At 39.1% G+C, this 17961-nt stretch overlaps 2 protein-coding genes and 1 non-coding gene across 3 annotated transcripts; 2 read left to right on the top strand and 1 right to left on the bottom strand.

Annotated features, from left to right (window-relative positions):
• The first annotated feature begins 1645 nt into the window (after window positions 1-1645).
• LOC137592206 (UDP-glucuronosyltransferase 2A1-like) lies at window positions 1646-8842 on the top strand. Its single transcript, XM_068310189.1, has 6 exons — window positions 1646-2369; window positions 3117-3265; window positions 3418-3549; window positions 7149-7236; window positions 8111-8330; window positions 8557-8842. The coding sequence occupies exons 1-6, from the start codon at window positions 1646-1648 to the stop codon at window positions 8840-8842; spliced, it is 1599 nt and encodes a 532-aa protein (XP_068166290.1).
• A 1912-nt stretch (window positions 8843-10754) lies between these two features.
• LOC137592205 (UDP-glucuronosyltransferase 2A1-like) lies at window positions 10755-17250 on the top strand. The gene is made up of 6 exons (XM_068310188.1): window positions 10755-11485; window positions 11651-11799; window positions 12508-12639; window positions 13557-13644; window positions 15360-15579; window positions 15890-17250. Exons 1-6 carry the CDS (start codon window positions 10762-10764, stop codon window positions 16173-16175), a joined length of 1599 nt encoding a protein of 532 aa, XP_068166289.1. The 5' UTR covers window positions 10755-10761; the 3' UTR covers window positions 16176-17250.
• trnav-uac (transfer RNA valine (anticodon UAC)) lies at window positions 12288-12360 on the bottom strand. The gene has a single exon. It is a non-coding gene; the product is annotated as a tRNA-Val (tRNA).
• Window positions 17251-17961: the final 711 nt, after the last annotated feature.

Genomic DNA, 17961 nt, shown 5'->3' with positions numbered 1-17961 from the left:
AACACTGATGTCTCTGGTACTTACAAGTACTGTGAAGATTTGTGTGCTGCCATTATTGAAGTACACCTCTTAGATTAACATAAAAGTTCTCGTAATCATAACGACTAGATATTGATGAAATACTACAACAGTGCTACGGCAAGGGGGAGCCGGGACGACAGGTCACCATCACCCCCACAATTTGAGATTGGGTACCAAGCCCCAATATATATAAACAGCCTGAATACAAGAGCTACTGACCTGAGAAGGAAGATTGTGATCCAACTGTAAACTTGGAGTTTACCAAAGCTAAGCTGTCAAGTACCTTCAGAGGATCTGCTAGAAAATGTGAATACAGTGATAAAAACCTTCCCTACAGGAAGAATTGCCTTAACCATAACATATATATGTTGATGACATGATGACAAAATTAAAAAAAATCATCCAAAGGAGATACACACTTACAACCACATGAGAAATTGATGATAAAAACACCAGATCTAAAGCAAAACCTGAGCCAGCATCAAAGAAAACCCAAGATGAGAAGCCAACTCACATTATGAAACATAACAGAGAGAATATCAGCTACAAGTACTGGTCCAACAGAAAGACTTCCCAGTTTTAGGAAAGTGACACAAACTTTAAGTAGCTTTATTTATGTACAGCATTTCAGTTCTGTGGATCCACCATCCACAGCTGATTGTGAAGCAGCCGGGATGACAATAAGCATCTCTAAATCTAAGGCCATGGTTTTCAACCAAAAAAAAGCTAGAGCGCTCACTCTTGTAGGAGTCCCTCCCTCAAGCAGTGAAATTCAAGTATCTCCAAGTCTTATTCATGAGTGAGGGATGAAAGGGAATGAAAATAGGCAGACGGATTGGTGCAGCATCCTTAATGATGTGGTCAGTCCACTGGTCTGTGATAGTGACAATAAAAACAAGCCAGATTGAAAGGCTCTCCATTTACTGGTCTGTCCATGTACCAACCTTCATATATGGTCTTGAGCTTTGAACAGTAACTGAAAGGATACATGAGTGCAACCGGCTGAAATGTGTTTTGTTCCTGAGGGTGGCTGGGTAAGGAGCTCAGACATCCCGTCGAGGATGTCTGAACCAACTCATCGAGAAGAGCCAGCTGAGGTGATTGAGCCATTGGATCAGGATACCCAATAAATTCCTTCCCAGAAATGTATTCTAGGCATGTCTGTTCAGAAAGTCGCCGAGTAGTAGACCCAGCACTCGCTGGAGGGATTCTTTCTCTTGGATGGGAATATCATGGTTTCCCTCGAAAGGAGCTGATAGAAGTGGCCGGGAAAGACTGTCTGGGCTTCCCTTCTCAAACTGCTGGGCCCACAACCTCAATCTGGAAAACCAGCTGATGAGTATAGCATTTCAAATTTTTACACAGGCACCCACATTCATGCAGAAATAAAGAATTCATTTTCCCATCTTTCCACAGCTAAAAGAGATTTTAAAAAATATTTTCTTTGAACCTTCTCTTAAAGTACAAGATCATTTTTGGACTGAGAACATTATTTCTGGTCCTGCAACAAACACCAAGGTATGAGACAGAGTTCATTTTTTTAAGTTAATAATTGTCCTCCTAGGAGCAGACCCTTTAAAAGCTATCAGGTAGCTGCAACCATTGCCCCAGGAAAACCACCATCATGAAGGTCAAAGAGCATCTCTCTGTTTGCATGTTGCTGGTGTTTTGTATGACATGGAGCACGAATGGAGGGAATGTTTTGGTGTGGTACAGCGAAGGCAGCCACTGGATTAACATGAAGCCAGTGCTGGAGAAGCTGATTGACAGGGGACACCAGGTGACAGTTCTGGTGCCGAGTTCATCACTGTTAATGAATTCCAGTGAGCCTGCACGATTTCACTACGAGCCCTTTAATGTCTCCATATCAATGGAGGCCATTGAAGAATTCTTGGAAGATTTTTTTCATTTTTCCATTTATGAGATGCCTCATATGAACTACTTGCAGATCTACATCAGATTCATTGAACTGGTGAAGGTCAGTGTGGAGAATTCTTTGCAGCAGATGGACGGTGTGCTGAAATCGCAAGCCGTCATGAAGAAGTTGAAAGAAGGCAAATATGACCTCTTACTCGCTGACCCTGTCTTCCCTGGCGGTGACTTAACAGCAGAGATTTTGGGCATCCCTCTGATCTTCTCCTTGCGTTTTACTCTCGGCAGTAACTGGGAGAGACATTGTGGTCAAGTACCTGCTCCACCTTCCTTTGTCCCTGGTACTATGAGCAAATTGACTGATAAGATGGATTTCTTGGAGAGAGTGTGGAATTTCATCTTCTACGCAACACAGGATATTGTGTTGGACAACGTTTTTTGGAAACGATTAGATAAGTATTACTCTGACATCATGGGTGAGTAACTCAGCTAACAGTCATAAAATAGATGTTAGTTTATCATTTCATTAAAAGAGGTCTTATTATGAAAAACACATTTTTTCAGGTGTCTACATGTAAATAGTGGTCCTCCCTAACCCTACCAAATCGTAGAATCTGAAAAACAAACGTTTTCTGCTTCAATATATGAAATAATACAAAATCCACAGGAAAAAAACCTTCATTTCATAACAGGGCCATATGTGACGTCATTGCCGGTATGATTGACAGAGTGATTGACTTATCCTGAGACATATGTGATTGACATGTCCACCTGGATAAGGGCATGGTCATCCCTAAGGTGGAGTTTGTGTTCAGGCTAAAGGTAGCAGAGTGTGGAAATGACCTGGCTCAAAGCTGCACACTGGAAGCTCCCCACAAACTGTTGAAAGAAGCTAGCATTTGGCTAGTCAGTGTGTGTGTGTGTGTGTGTGTGTGTGTGTGTGTGTGTGTGTGTGTGTGTGTGTGTGTGTGTGTGTGTGTGTGTGTGTGTGTGTGTGTGTGTGTGTGTGGGTGTTAAATCAAGGATATTTAGGACCACTGATCAGTTTGAAGTGAGACATTTCAAATACATTGTAGTTAAACATCCGGCAGGTGAATGACAAATTTTAAAAAAAATAATATGGGACCTTTAATTAGAGTAACATATGTTAATAAATGCTCCTCACCTTATCTACAACATTGGTGGTATTTTGAAACGGGTGACTGATTCATTGATTGTGACAGGTTCACCAACCAGTGCCCGTGATATTGTGGGTAGAGCAGACATGTGGCTAATGAGAACCTACTGGGACTTTAATTTCCCTCGTCCTTTCCTCCCCAACTTTGTGTTTGTTGGTGGGATTCACTGCAGACCTGCTAAACCTTTACCAGAGGTAGGTTTGTCTCCCCTGCCACAAGCTGATTCAAATTATATTACACAAACACCATTTGTTTACATCTTCATTTACAAGAATACGCCATTAAACATAAGAATAAATTAAAGACAATACTGATTAGTTTGCAGGTAATATTTCTTTTCTTGCAGGATATGGAAGAATTCGTCCAAAGTTCTGGAGATGCAGGCATTGTAGTCATCAGCTTGGGATCATTTATCAAGAATATCAGCTCAGAGAACGAAAACATGATAGCCTCAGCCCTGGCTCAGATCCCCCAAAAGGTTTGAAGCTTAGGAGACCCTTGTCAGCAGAAACATGTGATTAAGTACGGGTATGATATTTGTGTAAATGTAATCCAACAAATGTACTACATAATCAGCAAAATCTATACTTTGACAGTGATTGAAATGCAACAAAAAACAAAATCTCAGTTTTTAAACAATTCTGATTGAGCATCCAACAACATAAACAAAATTCATAGACAATTAGCCTACAAATTATTTTTTCAATTTTGAAGCTGATTTTCTTCTACTCGCAAATTCTTCTTTGATATTTAAAGGGGCAGTAAACTCATTTTAAAGTAATACATATTTTGTTTATAATTATGAAAAAATTAAAATAAAAAATTTCCAGATGTCGGGCATCATTCTTGATGTCAGGAAACTTTAAAATCTGCACTTTGCAGCTCCGTCATGTGGGGTCATGCGTCATTGGCGACACCTGTCGCTTCATCAGTCAGGGCAACCTTTACAGCACAATAGATCAATGAAGCAATACATCTGATAAAATCACGTTTACCTGTGAGGTGAATGGATGCTCCAACACCACAGGAGTTAGACACAAAGATAGGAACCTATCTTTCTTCAAAATACCTTCTGGACAGATTGGTGAGCAATGGAAAGCAAGGATAAACAGGGCCAAAATTTATGAGCCTTCTAGGTACAGCAAGAAGAAAAAGAACGTTGAGTGGAAACAACTGATATTACTAGCTGAACTACAGCTAAGAACTACAGAAGCGGGGACAAACAGTGAGCAGTTCAAACAATCCACTGAAACTCTTTCTGGTATGTATAACACATTTTTTACGAGTACGAGCATGATAAGAGTAAAACTCGTCAATACTCGTGCTCATAAAATCCTCATAACTGACTGTCTTCACGCTCAGTGATTGGACAGTCACACACAATGCTCGCCCCTCCCTACAGAGATTACAGCCAGAGCAGAGCTACTTGTCGCTGCCCCACTCTCGCACACACATACTGATTTCTCTGTGTGTGGCTCCACTGTAGCTGACGTTGCTATCCTTATATTTTCTTCAGCTTCCCTCTATTTTGGTCTATTAGTGAACTTGTTTCTCGTTTTGTTTTATTGAATGCATGCGGTGCATTTCACCAGACAGAGCTGAAATTTGCTCGTGTCGCATCGTTCACAGCCTCCACTCCAGTCGTTTTTTTGGGTTTTTTGTTTTACCTGCTTGTTCTTAGTTTGACACTTTCTCACTTCAGTTCAAATTAACAATTTAGATACTGTATAGATACTTTAACTGTTACATAACGTGCACACACACGCACACATTTGCTCTCTCTCTCTCTTTTTCTCTCCCTCACACTGTCACTCACACACACATGCACAAACAGACACACACACAAACACAGACACACACACCTTAACACTCGACCTCCCAGAATTCTGCAACTACTAAAACTCCCAAAGGTAGTTATTTTGACTGCTCGGATATATACACAGTATGTATATAATTTGGATTATCATTTAAATATCTAAGAATAAATTGGTGAAATAAATAAAAACACGTCACTACACTAAATTAAAACTATAATGATTGAGTTTTTTATTTAGTTGACACAAAATAACTTCTCTGCAATTACACATTCAAATTTGAACTGTGAAATAAAAACATGTATATCTCTGTGAAATTAAAGTAATTGTATCCTGCTTCAAAATAGATTGGTGTCATCATGAGACCTTAATAATAAAAATTATTAACTATTATTAACATTCAATAATGCTGTGATGGCTGCCAGCCAGCTGGAGACACTGCTTTTACAATGCCAAGTTGTTTCGCTTATGGCTCACAAACACTGATATTTTCCCGTTTCAATACAAGTAACTTGTGTTTAGGGGGGGAAATATCACCACTGATAACTTCTTTATTTCTCTTGAACTTTCCAAGGCACTGAAGGCCCAGAAAACCATCCTGGTTGGTCCAGTAAATAAGAGTAGAGAAGAGCTTTCACCATCTGTAGAGGACCAAAGGGCCCGCCCTGCACACTAAAGAGGTGCTGAAATGTGACAAAGCAATCCTAACAGTCTATCAATGCTAACTAAAGAAAAATGTCTCCATTCTAATCACAATCCACACAGCCGTCAACATCACAAGTGGCCATGAGGCTAAACTGGAGACTGTTACGTACAGTACCACAACAGAACCAAGGTTGGAGTAGATGTGCTCGATCAAATGGGTAGGAATTATTCGGTGTAAGCTCTTACATGATGGTCATTGGCGACGTTTCGTAATTTTGGAGCAGCAGAAGATGGAGAAGAGAAGGCAGTGCCAAGTGAAGAATGTGTAAGAAAAATAAAGCAAAGGATAATTGTGTCATAGTCATAAGGTAGTGGGAGCTGTATATGGAAGGTACAGGTTACCTGTGTTGACTGTGAGTGATTGGGAGCCATAGGCAAACCATCTTGGCATTTGTAACATCACAGCGGACTGGCAGCCATCACAGCATTTTGGATTGTTCATAATAGTTAATAATATAATTGTTAAGGTCTCATGATGACACCAATCTATGTTGTTTTTATTTGGGAGTTCTGGTTCTAATCAACATTGTTTAACTGGGGGGAAAAAAGAACATTAGGTGGTAAAAATAAATAATTGAAAAAAAAGTTTGATCATAAAAATTAAAAAAATTAAAAAGAAAAAAATTAGAAAGCTTTGTTGAGTATGACAATTTTTGTTCATGCATACCTTTTAGTTCATAATTTCCTATTGCATGCGTTGTATTCATTAGTGCACTTCATGTTCTGAGTTCATAAAAACTTGTTCGGTAAATAGTTCTACTTTTGTGATCAAAAACATTGATTTGAACATTGATTTAAGGCTGTTCTGTCAATAGTTTTAAAATAAACAATATAGGAACTTTTGATCAATCCATATCAATTTCAGACTTAAAACTAGAACCAATGAAGTCACAGCCTGTGACATCCTGACCTACTTGCATAGGTCAAAGATAAAAGCTAGCTGTCATTGATCAAAGCACTTGCTTTGATCTATGGTCTTAGACTGGCCTTCTTCCTCGTCTTTCTATCTTATCAGGTTCCTGAGTGTAAAAAAGTTTAAATTTGACCTTGCCCTAGTTTTCTCAAGGTCAAGGTCATCGTCTCATTTTCATTCCCTTTACCCCCTGAGTAATGTGTTTTTTGTTATCAAACAAGAATAAGCTAACTGACTGACTAACTAACAATTGTATCTGCAAGATGCTGTTGAGGCAGAGTATTCATAGTTTAAAATGAAATATTATGGTCAAAAATTATCTCAATACCTCAAAGCAGTACAATTATTTTGGACTAACTAATGATTTCATGTACCCAAAACTTCTAGGACTAATGTTATTAATCACAAAATCGGTTTCAGCCCATATGTGAGTCATCTGTTTTGGTTTTGTATACTTTAACTCTTGACTCTTGATAGCTGGGTTAAGATTGGTCACAAGTCAACGCAACAGTAAAACACATCAATAATTATTCAAGGGTAGTATAGTTAAAATGACCTGACTTTTTTTTTCTGAGTGATCAGTAAACTTTGACAGGACTTAATGCAAGAGGAAACTTATAAAATGGTTTTGCCACTGTTCATTAGGTGCTGTGGAAATACAGTGGAGAAAAACCAAAGAGTCTGGCTGCCAACACTAAAATATACAACTGGATCCCTCAGAATGACCTACTGGGTAAGTACAACTATAACAGAACATGCCTATGAGACAGTAGTACTCATGATTTATACTGCTAAATGGTATACAGTGTCCACCACAGTCATTAATGACTAAACTATTTAATACATTTAAATGTCCTGAAAAAGCAAACACTTGCAGACTTTGCACTTGCAATGTGTCTCAGGTTCCTCCCATTTCTTCTGAGCATCACTGAATGATTTCTGTACTTAGAGTCAGCATTTTGTGAATTCATTTGATTGTCGTGAATGGACGTGATTTGGAAAAGTACAAGATTGTATACATCAAGCTAAAAAGCTGATAAATAATGTGCCCTGAAGTTCAAGAAAATGTCAGACCCAGAGATAAGACTGAGTCAAGGCAGATATTTGTGGAAGGCCACAAAAACTTTAGACTGCTCTGAAGTTTTCCAAGAGCACAGTGGTCTCCAAAATCCTCCAACGGGAGCACCAGGCAAAGAAGGATTTTGTATAAAATGTAGCTACAACCAGCACATTGGTCCAGAGCAATCACAACTGGGCCTGATTCACCTTGTTCCAGGTAAATGACCCAAATTCCCAAAATTACAATTCTGAATTTTCTTGAGTAGCTCAACCACAGCATTGATAGATTCCATTGAAACACCTGTGGAGAAATCTCAGAATGCCTCTACAGTGACAGTTACATCCAACCTGACAGAATGAGAGAAGATCTGAAGTAAACATTCTCAATTCCTGGAAAGCAAAGTTAGTGAGTCATACAAAAAAAAAGAGCTCAAATAAGAATTTGGTTAAGAGTCTGAATAATTTAAACAATGTTATTTGAAAATACAATGTTTTGCCTTGACACAACAGCAACACAGACACTATCATGATTGTTGGTACCCTACCAGGCCATCCAAAGACCAAAGCCTTCATCACCCATGGTGGCGCTAATGGGATTTATGAGGCCATCTACCATGGTGTTCCTATGGTGGGCATCCCATTGTTTGCTGATCAACCAGAAAACATGATCTACATGAAGGCCAGAGGAGCCGCCACTATCGTAGACTTGAATTCCTTGAAGACTGAAGACCTGAGGGATGCAATAAATGCTGTCATCAATGACAAATCGTAAGCTTTGTTTCCTATCTGCACCATTTGTTTTCAGGTATTAATGCCGCAAAAGCGGAGTGATTATTACCAATGAGTGTCACACCACAGAGCCTACCATACTAAAGCAGTAGATGGATTAAAATTTATCAAATTAGAAAATAAGTGAGGCGTTTTTTTTATTTTCGGTTACGCAAAAAAAACAAAGCATTAATTCACATTTTCCCCTATTTATCCGCATTTACAGGTACAAGGAGAGTGCTATGCGACTCTCTGCTATTCACCACGATCGGCCAGTGAGTCCTCTGGACGAGGCCGTATTCTGGATCGAATTCACCATGAGAAACAAAGGAGCCAAGCACCTTAGAGTTCAGGCCCATGAGCTTACCTGGTACCAGTACCACAGTCTGGATGTCCTGGTGTTCCTCCTCTCAGTCATCCTGTCCCTCATATTCCTCTTTAGCAAGACCTGCACTTTCTGCTTACGGAGGTGCTGTGGTCATACCGGAAAAACAAAGACAAAGGCTGACTAAATGACTGAACTTACAAAAGGGAGCAGTTCACTAACTTTTGTCTTTGTTGCCCTTTCTGAAAAAAATGTGTTCATTAATGCAAGTGGACATTTGCCATGTTCTGGTTAGCTTGGGGATTCCCCCATGGTAAATAAAATGTCTTCAAGTCCCCTCTGTGATGATTAAATATCCAGTTGTGTTCAATAGGATAAAACATTATGCACCACTACTGCCACTGCTGGGTGTCACTTTGACATGTTGCTTCTACATTTGCCATAGGTACATTTAACTTTATAAATTGCTTGGTTTTTGTTTGAGTTTGAAACCCACAACAAACCCTTTACATTCACGAAATTAAAGCCACAAATTGTAAACTTAATAATGAGCATACTCTTTTTAGAATTTGCATATTGTTTCCAGAGAATGCTAGAGTTTAATCCTGGGAGACATTTAGAGAAACAAAAAATAACACTGATGTTTCTTAGGAAAGTACCGGAGACAAGTATAGTGAAGATTCTTACCTTCCCTACAGGAAGCTTTACCTTAACTATAACACATATATGTATGATTAAAAAAATGTAATCCAAAAGAGTTACGCAACTAAAATTGCATGACAAATGTATTGATAAAAACTCAAGATTACAAGTGAAACCTGATCCAGCATCAAAGAAAACCCAAGATGAGAGGCCAACTCAAATTATGAAACATAAGTATGAGAGAGAACATCAGTTACAAGTACTGGTTCAACAGAAAGACTTCCCAGTTTTAGGAAAGTGACAACTTTTAGTAGTAAATCAGCACCAAATGACTGCTATGATGGGAAAACATTATAAAAGAAAGGACTACCTGGTCTACCTGTGTGCTTGAAAATATATTTGGATCTCAATCAAATGTTTTATTTATGTATAGCATTTCAGTTCTTATGTGGATCCACCCTCACAGCCGAATGTGAAGCAGCTGGGATGAAGATAAGCACCTCTAAATCTGAGGTAATGTTTCTCAGCCAAAAGCATGCTGGAGTGCTCACTGTTGTTTGGAGAGGAGTCCCTCCCTCAAGCAGTGAAATTCAAGTATCTCTGACTTATTCATGAGGGAAAAAGGGAAAGGAAAATAGACAGGTGTATCGGTGCAGCATCCAGTCTGTCCACTGGTCTGTGATAGCGACAATAAAAACAAGCCACATTGCAAAGCTCTCCGTTTACTGGTTTGACTTTGTTCCAACCCCCATGTATCATCATGAGGATTGAACATTGGCCGCAAAGATACATGACTACAAGCGGCTGAAAGTTTTTTTTTCAGCAAGTTTGCTGTTGCAGTCCTTAGACATAGGGTAAAGAGCACAGACATCTGGTCTAGGCTCAAGGTAGAAACCCTACTCCTCCACTTCCAGCAAAGCCAGCTGAGGTGGTTGAGCCATCTGATCAGGATGCTCATTAAATTACTTCCTCGAAATGTGTTCCACGGATGTCCATTTAGAAGGATACCCAGTGGTAGACCCAGCATTTGGTGGAGCAGTTCTTTGTCTTGAATGGGAATGCCTTGGTTTCCCCCAAAGGAGTTGATGGAAGTGGCTGGGGAAAGACTGTCTGGGCTTCCCTTCTCAAACTGCTGTGCCCAGTCTCAATCAGGAAGTATAGCATTTCAGAATCAGGATGAGTATAGGATTTCAACTTTTTATACAGGCACCCACATTCATGCACAAATAAAAAATCTATTATCTTGTGTAATATCCTTCCACAGATAAACGAAAATTTAAAAAAAAAATCTTTGAATGTTCTTTTAAAGAACAGTTTTAGACTTAGAACATTCTCTGGTCATGCAACAAAAACCAAAGGTATGAGACAGAGTTCATTTTTTTAAGTTAATAATTGTCCGTCTAGGAGCAGACCTTTTAAAAGCTGAGAGGTAGTAGCAACTATTGCCCCAGGAAAACCACCATCATGAAGGTCAAAGAGCATCTCTCTGTTTGCATGCTGCTGGTACTTGGCATAACATGGAGCACAAACGGAGGGAATGTTTTGGTGTGGTACAGCGAAGGCAGCCACTGGATTAACATGAAGCCAGTGCTGGAGAAGCTGATTGACAGGGGACACCAGGTGACAGTTCTGGTGCCGAGTTCATCACTGTTAATGAATTCCAGTGAGCCTGCACGATTTCACTACGAACACTTCAATGACTCCACATCAATGGAGGCCATTGAAGAATTCCTGGAAGATTTCCTTCATTTTTCCATTTATGAAATGCCTCGTATGAACTACTTGCAGATCTACATCAGATTCATTGAACTGGTGAAGGTCAGTGTGGAGAATTCTATGCAGCAGATGGACGGTGTCCTAAAATCACAAGCCGTCATGAAGAAGTTGAAAGAAGGCAAATATGACCTCCTCCTAGCGGACGCCGTCTTCCCAGGCGGTGATTTAACTGCAGAGATTTTGGGCATCCCCCTGATCTTCTCCTTGCGTTTTACTCTCGGCAGTAACTGGGAGAGACATTGTGGTCAAGTACCTGCTCCACCTTCTTTTGTCCCTGGTGCTATGAGCAAACTGACTGATAAGATGGATTTCTTGGAAAGAGTGTGGAATTTCATCTTCTACGCAACACAGGATATTGTGTTGGAGAACTTTTTTTGGAAACGATTAGATAAGTATTACTCTGACATCATGGGTGAGTAACTCAGCTAACAGCCATTTTTAGGAACAATAAAATAGAGCTTAAATAGTTTATCATTTTATTTACAGTAACGCATCTACAGTAACACAAATACTCCTCACCTTATCTACAACGTTGGTGGTATTTTCGAATGGGTGACTGATTCATTGACTGTGACAGGATCACCAACCAGTGCCTGTGACATTATGAGTAGAGCAGACATGTGGCTACTGAGAACCTACTGGGACTTTAATTTCCCCCGTCCTTTCCTCCCCAACTTTAAATATGTTGGTGGGATGCACTGCAGACCTGCTAAACCTTTACCAGAGGTAAGTTTGTTTCCACTGCCACAACCTGAGTCATGTTCTATTTTATTTCTTTATTTTATATACAGTGTGCCCTCGTTCCTCACGATTAATGCGTTCCAGGAACCACATGCGATTAACGAATTCCGCAATAGAGCGACAAACTATTTATCTTATTATTTACGGTAATTTATACGTTTATGAATCCTCCCCATACGGATATTAAACCTTCTATCTGCATTACCTTTCCCCACACTCGTCGACTGTTTAAAGCACCTTTGTGTCTCACGTAAATCCGAGACTCACGGAACAGAGTGCACTTCCGGATTCCATCAGTCAATGGAATGTGCATAGGGTATCATGCTCGGGAGGTGAGCTGACACCTCCCACTGTCAGCTCACACTCCGAGGTGGTTGGGCAGTAGCAGAAATGGAACCGCCAATCTTTGGAGCATTGGACAACCCGCTCTACCGCCCGCTCTGCCACTGAGCTACTGCTGCCCCCTGAGATCATGGTTCCACTGGGGCTCGGACCCAGGACCTTCTGCGTGTAAAGCAGACGTGATAACTGCTGCACTATGGAACCAGTTTTCACTATGGTACCACTAGTAGACCAATAACGTTTTTTGTTTTTTTTTACATCTGCATTTACGAAAATACACAATTAAATGTTAAAAAAAATAAAAGGCAATACTGGTGACATTTCATGTAAGTAATAATTACTTTCTTGCAGGATATGGAAGAGTTTGTACAAAGTTCTGGAGATGCTGGCATTGTGGTCTTCAGTTTGGGATCATTTATCAAGAATATCAGTTCAGAGAAGGAAAACATGATAGCCTCAGCCCTGGCTCAGATCCCACAAAAGGTTAGAAGCTTAGTAGACCATTATCAGCAGAAACATGACATCAAGTACGGGTATGAAATCCAGTTTGTGTAAATGTAATCAAACAAATGTCCTACTGAGCAAAATATATAATTTGACAGTGATGGATGCAACAAACAAATGCAACAAAAAAACAATATCTCAGTTTTTATTCAATTTTGATTGAGCATCAAACAACATGAACAAAATTTATGCACAAAAATGCCTAAATTTTTTTTATTTTTTTCACTTTTGAGGCCGATTTTCTATTACTCTCAAATTCTTGTTTGATATTTAATATGAATTTTATTGACCTGATTCCAAATAATCGAATGATCCCGAATTTTCTGATTCTGTCAAGTGTAACATAGTTAGCTTACTCTTGTTAGATAATCAATCGACTAACAATTGTGTCAACAAGATGCTGTTGAGGCAGAACATTCATAGCTTGAAAAGAAAATTTATGATCCAAAATTGTCTCAATGCCAAGAAGCAGTACATTTATTTTGGACTTTAACGGTTTCATGTACCCAAAACTTCTAGAACTAATGTATTAATCGCTGAATCTGTTTCAGCTCTTATGTGAATCATCTGTTTTGGTTTCTATCCTTTAACTCTTGACTACAGATATGTTGTAACTGGGTTAAGATTTGTCATAAGTCAGCACAAAGGTAAAACACATCAATAATTATTCAAGGGTAGTAAAGTTACAATGACCTGACATTTCTGTCCGGATGATCAGTAAACTGGCAGGACTTAATGCAAAGAGAGGCAATAAAGCATGTAAGCAAATGTTAATCTTTCTCACAAAGTTCTTCAAACATTTTGCTAAAATAAAACAAAAAAAATAGCTATAAAGGAAAACATGACTTAGAATGAAAGCATGTTCAGCATAAAATGGTTTTGCCACTGTCTATTAGGTGCTGTGGAAATACAGTGGAGAAAAACCAAAGAGTCTGGCTGCCAACACAAGAATATACAATTGGATCCCTCAGAATGACCTACTGGGTAAGGAGAACTACAACAGAACAGGCCATTGGGACAGTATTCCACAAAATACTGCCTCGATGACATATAGTGTCCACCACAAACATCAATGACTAAATTATACATTTACATTTTCCAAGGAAGCGAAAATTTTGAGGCTTTGCACTTGCAATGTGTCTCAGGTTCCTTCCATTTCTTCTGAGCATCACTGAATTATTGAGATGCCTGCACCGGGTCAACATTTAGTGAATTCATCTGACTGTCATTAATGGACATGACTTGGAAAAGCAAAAGATTGTATATATATAAGCTAAAAAGCTGATAAAGCATATGCCCTGAAGTCAAAGACACTATCTTTAGAACCAAGAAACAAGATATCTGAGGCAAGTTCACAAAAAAATTAGTACTGCACTGAAGTTTTCCAAGAGCACAGTGGTTTGTCTAAAACAGATGTGTCAAACTCAAGGTCCGGGGGCCAAATGTGGCTCGCAAGCACATAAAAAGGTCAGTGTCTAAAAATAAATAGGTCAAAAGTGTGCTTTGACCAGAAACTACATTTCCCATAATGCCGTAATTAAGCCCATTTTAACTCTGACAAACACGTTTTGACCAAAGCTAATGTTCTAACTTGTGTTTGATATTATTTTTCATTCATTGGATAGCTTAGTCCTTCATTGATGGAGTTCTATGGGTTTCATAACCTGACAAAAGGATTTATGTTATAACAGAGCAACAAGCAAACATTTTTCTGTGTAATATTTGTAACTTCAATAAGTAAGAAATTCAGGGTTATTTAACATTAAGGGGTAGTTACATTTATTTTACATATAATTTTTTTTTAAATTTTTTAATTTTATTTTATATACTGGTTTGATCCCCGAAGGGAAATTAAGAAAGCACACTCTAGCTACTGATTACAAACGCATGCATACATATTTGTGAGTACAGGCCCCTGTATCACACACACACACACAAAGGGGCCTGTAGGCATGCAGGGGAGGTAGAGTGGCAGGCAGCTCCTTCTTGGTGCGCCTCAAATGAGCCATTTGTAAAGGGGACGGCACCTTGCTCAAGGGTGCCTCGGCAGTGCTCCGGAGATGAGCTGACACCTCCCACTGTTAGCTCACCTCCGGGTATTTTTGGGGGGGCGGGAGCGGGAATCGAACCGCCGATCTTAAATCATAGGACGACCCGCTCTACCGCCCACTTTACCACTGAGCCACTGCCGCCCTATATTTCACATTACATTGAGTTACATTTATAAGTTACATGTGGCCCTTTGAAGGCTACCATGATGCTGATGTGCTCCTCAGTGAAATTGAGTTTGACACCCCTGGTCTAGAATAAGAGTAGAACCAGGACACTGGACCAGAGCAATCACAACTGGGCCTGATTCACCTTCTTACAGATAAATGACCCAAAATTACAATTCTGAATGTTCTTGATTAGGCCAACCAGAGCATTGATAGATTCCATTGACACACCTGTGGAGGATTCTCAGAATGCCTCTACAGTGACAGTTACATCCAACCTGACAGAATGAGAGAAGATCTGAAGTAAACATTCTCAATTCCTGGAAAGCAAAGTTAGTGAGTCATACAAAAAAAAAGAGCTCAAATAAGCATTTGGTAAAGAGTGTGAATAATTGAACCAATGTTATTTGAAAGTAAAGATTTTGCCTTAACACAACAGTAACACAGATACTATATAGTTCATGATTGTTGGTACCCTACCAGGCCATCCAAAGACCAAAGCCTTCATCACCCATGGTGGCGCTAATGGGATTTATGAGGCCATCTACCATGGTGTTCCTATGGTGGGCATCCCATTGTTTGCTGATCAACCAGAAAACATGATCTACATGAAGGCCAGAGGAGCCGCCACTATCGTAGACTTGAACTCCTTGAAGACTGAAGACCTGAGAGATGCAATAAATGCTGTCATCAATGACAAATCGTAAGCTTTGTTTCCTAAGCATATGCATAATGCTACATACACTGAGGGAAAGCATGATCTACTGCAAATTGGACAATATGGTTACTACCGGAGAGTGTCAGATCACAGAAATTACCATATTAAACCAGTGGATGGACTTTTCCTGTTGTAGGTTAATAATCTGCATTCACATCAGTTAAAATTTCATATAGTAATTTCAAAAAATCGAATTCGAAAATAATTCAAACTAATTTTTGATTATTTTTGGTAAGGGAAAAGAAATAAAACTATATATTAATTCACATTTTTCCCAATTTATCTACATTGACAGGTACAAGGAGAGTGTTATGAGATTATCTGCTATTCACCACGACCGGCCAGTGAGCCCTCTGGATGAGGCTCTATTCTGGATCGAGTTCACCATGAGAAACAAAGGAGCCAAGCACCTGAGAGTCCAGGCCCATGAGCTTACCTGGTACCAGTATCACAGTCTAGACGTCCTGGTGTTCCTCCTCGCAGTCATTCTGTCTCTCATACTCCTCTTTATCAAGACCTGCACTTTCTGCTTATGGAGGTGCTGTGGTCGAACGGGAAAAACAAAGACAAAGGCCGAATAACTGACTGAACTTACATTAATCATGTTCGGGTTGACTTGGGGATTTCCCCAGGATAAATAAAATAACATCAAGTCCCCTCCGTGATGATTAAATTTCAACTCATCTTCAAATTGATAAAACATTACTACTGTGGTATAAACCTTTGCATTCATAAAATAAAAGGCATATAGCGTAGTTATGAACCATTCTTTTTGGAATTTATACATTATTTAAATTAGACACTTGACTTTCAATATAGGAGGCATTTAAAAAACAAAAACAAGAAGAGGCACTATGGTCTCCAGTACTCTCCCAAGGAACAACTACAGCGATTGGCAAGATGCCCTTCCCACCACAACCCTCTGCGTATATCCAGGCTTGGGACTGACATACAATTGACACTTGCTTGCGCCTCATGGCTGCAGACGCTGGGAATTAACCCAGGGCAGCATCCATGCAAAGAATGCATGCTACAACTGAGCTATATCACTGGCTATTCTTATATTTTTATTACTGAAGTTAATCTTTTAACATGTAATCCCTCAAGAATCATAAAAAAAGGAATTTAAAAGGTAATCCAGCTGTCTATAGTGAGTGACATTGTCTCCAACATGACGTTCTTCCACACTGAAACTGTATAGGATTATTCACACCAAGAAAGACAAAAAGGCCATAACCTAAAAATACCCAGAAGGCATACTCAAAATGTCCCATGAGTGTTAAATAATGGACACTCGTCACATTTAATTGTTGACATTTGTGATTTTTGTCAAGCAACACAGTGGAGAACAGCAATAATGTGTGAATGAAGTAGTTTTTCATTAAACGTGGAGCACATTTAGCTTAGTCAAATGAAAAATCAAGCAGATATTTTTGGAAGTATTTTGACATTTATGGTCAAATTTTGCACATACTAACATCCAGTATACACATTTGAGTGCACTAACAATAGTATGGGATTCGTGACAAATCGTCTGTGTTGAACATCAACTGCCTTCTCTTACCCTCATTCTGTCCATCATGCATCTGGTTAACATGTGACGAACTCAAGTTTCTTGGAGTTGTTTGTGAGACAGGCTATGTTCGAGACAGCTTTTGTCAGTGTATATTATTTCAACTATAAAATAATTTATATGTTGATGACGTGTGGCGTCTCATTTATGAGATCAAAAACATCATCCACAACCCCATACATTTCTGTTTTAAGAAGACAAAAAGCAAGGGGCACACATAAATTAGGCGTAGAGTTAAAAAGAAGAAATGAAATAGGCTCTAACAATGTCATTACAGAAATAATTTTTTTACTCAAAAGTTGTCTGGAAAACCAGATTTTTCCTAAGTGATTTTATGGCATAAAATGAAATAAATGGACAAAGCATCCAATGAATAAAGTTTTATGCACAGGGTTAATCTTCAACCCAAAACTGATAAATATGAGGTGAACTGAGATGACCTACAAGATTATGCAAACTGCTGATACTGTTTAACAAAAGAAGACTGGATTCCAAGACAAAAATTAACCACACATTTAATCATTGGTACATTTGAAAAGATACCGTAGCCAGAGATGCTCACATTTTTTCAGCATGTAAGGTTATAAAATGACCAAGTCCAAAAGATCTACCATTTACAAAAATGGAAATTATATATTCCTTCATCAACATATGGAGATTATACAATATGTGCAATTTACTTTGATGTACCTTGCCTAAAAGCATGAGCCCATGTCGCACAACACAACACAATTAACTGTATAAATATTTTGTCACGTCCTGAGTTTAATTTGAACCAGTCAGATGCATTGTCC

This window comes from Antennarius striatus, chromosome 3 (assembly GCF_040054535.1).
Source record: "Antennarius striatus isolate MH-2024 chromosome 3, ASM4005453v1, whole genome shotgun sequence".
Lineage (NCBI taxonomy): Eukaryota > Metazoa > Chordata > Actinopteri > Lophiiformes > Antennariidae > Antennarius > Antennarius striatus.
Note: the sequence above shows the minus strand (reverse complement) of the source record. Positions and strands in the feature narration are given on the sequence as shown.

Coding starts and splice junctions, on each gene's coding strand:
- LOC137592206 (XM_068310189.1), top strand. CDS start 1,646: ATGAAGGTCAAAGAGCATCTCTCTGTTTGCATGTTGCTGGTGTTTTGT. Junction 3,550..7,148: donor TGGCTCAGATCCCCCAAAAG/GTTTGAAGCTTA, acceptor ACTGTTCATTAG/GTGCTGTGGAAATACAGTGG. Junction 7,237..8,110: donor CCCTCAGAATGACCTACTGG/GTAAGTACAACT, acceptor GTACCCTACCAG/GCCATCCAAAGACCAAAGCC.
- LOC137592205 (XM_068310188.1), top strand. CDS start 10,762: ATGAAGGTCAAAGAGCATCTCTCTGTTTGCATGCTGCTGGTACTTGGC. Junction 11,800..12,507: donor CTGCTAAACCTTTACCAGAG/GTAAGTTTGTTT, acceptor ACTTTCTTGCAG/GATATGGAAGAGTTTGTACA. Junction 13,645..15,359: donor CCCTCAGAATGACCTACTGG/GTAAGGAGAACT, acceptor GTACCCTACCAG/GCCATCCAAAGACCAAAGCC.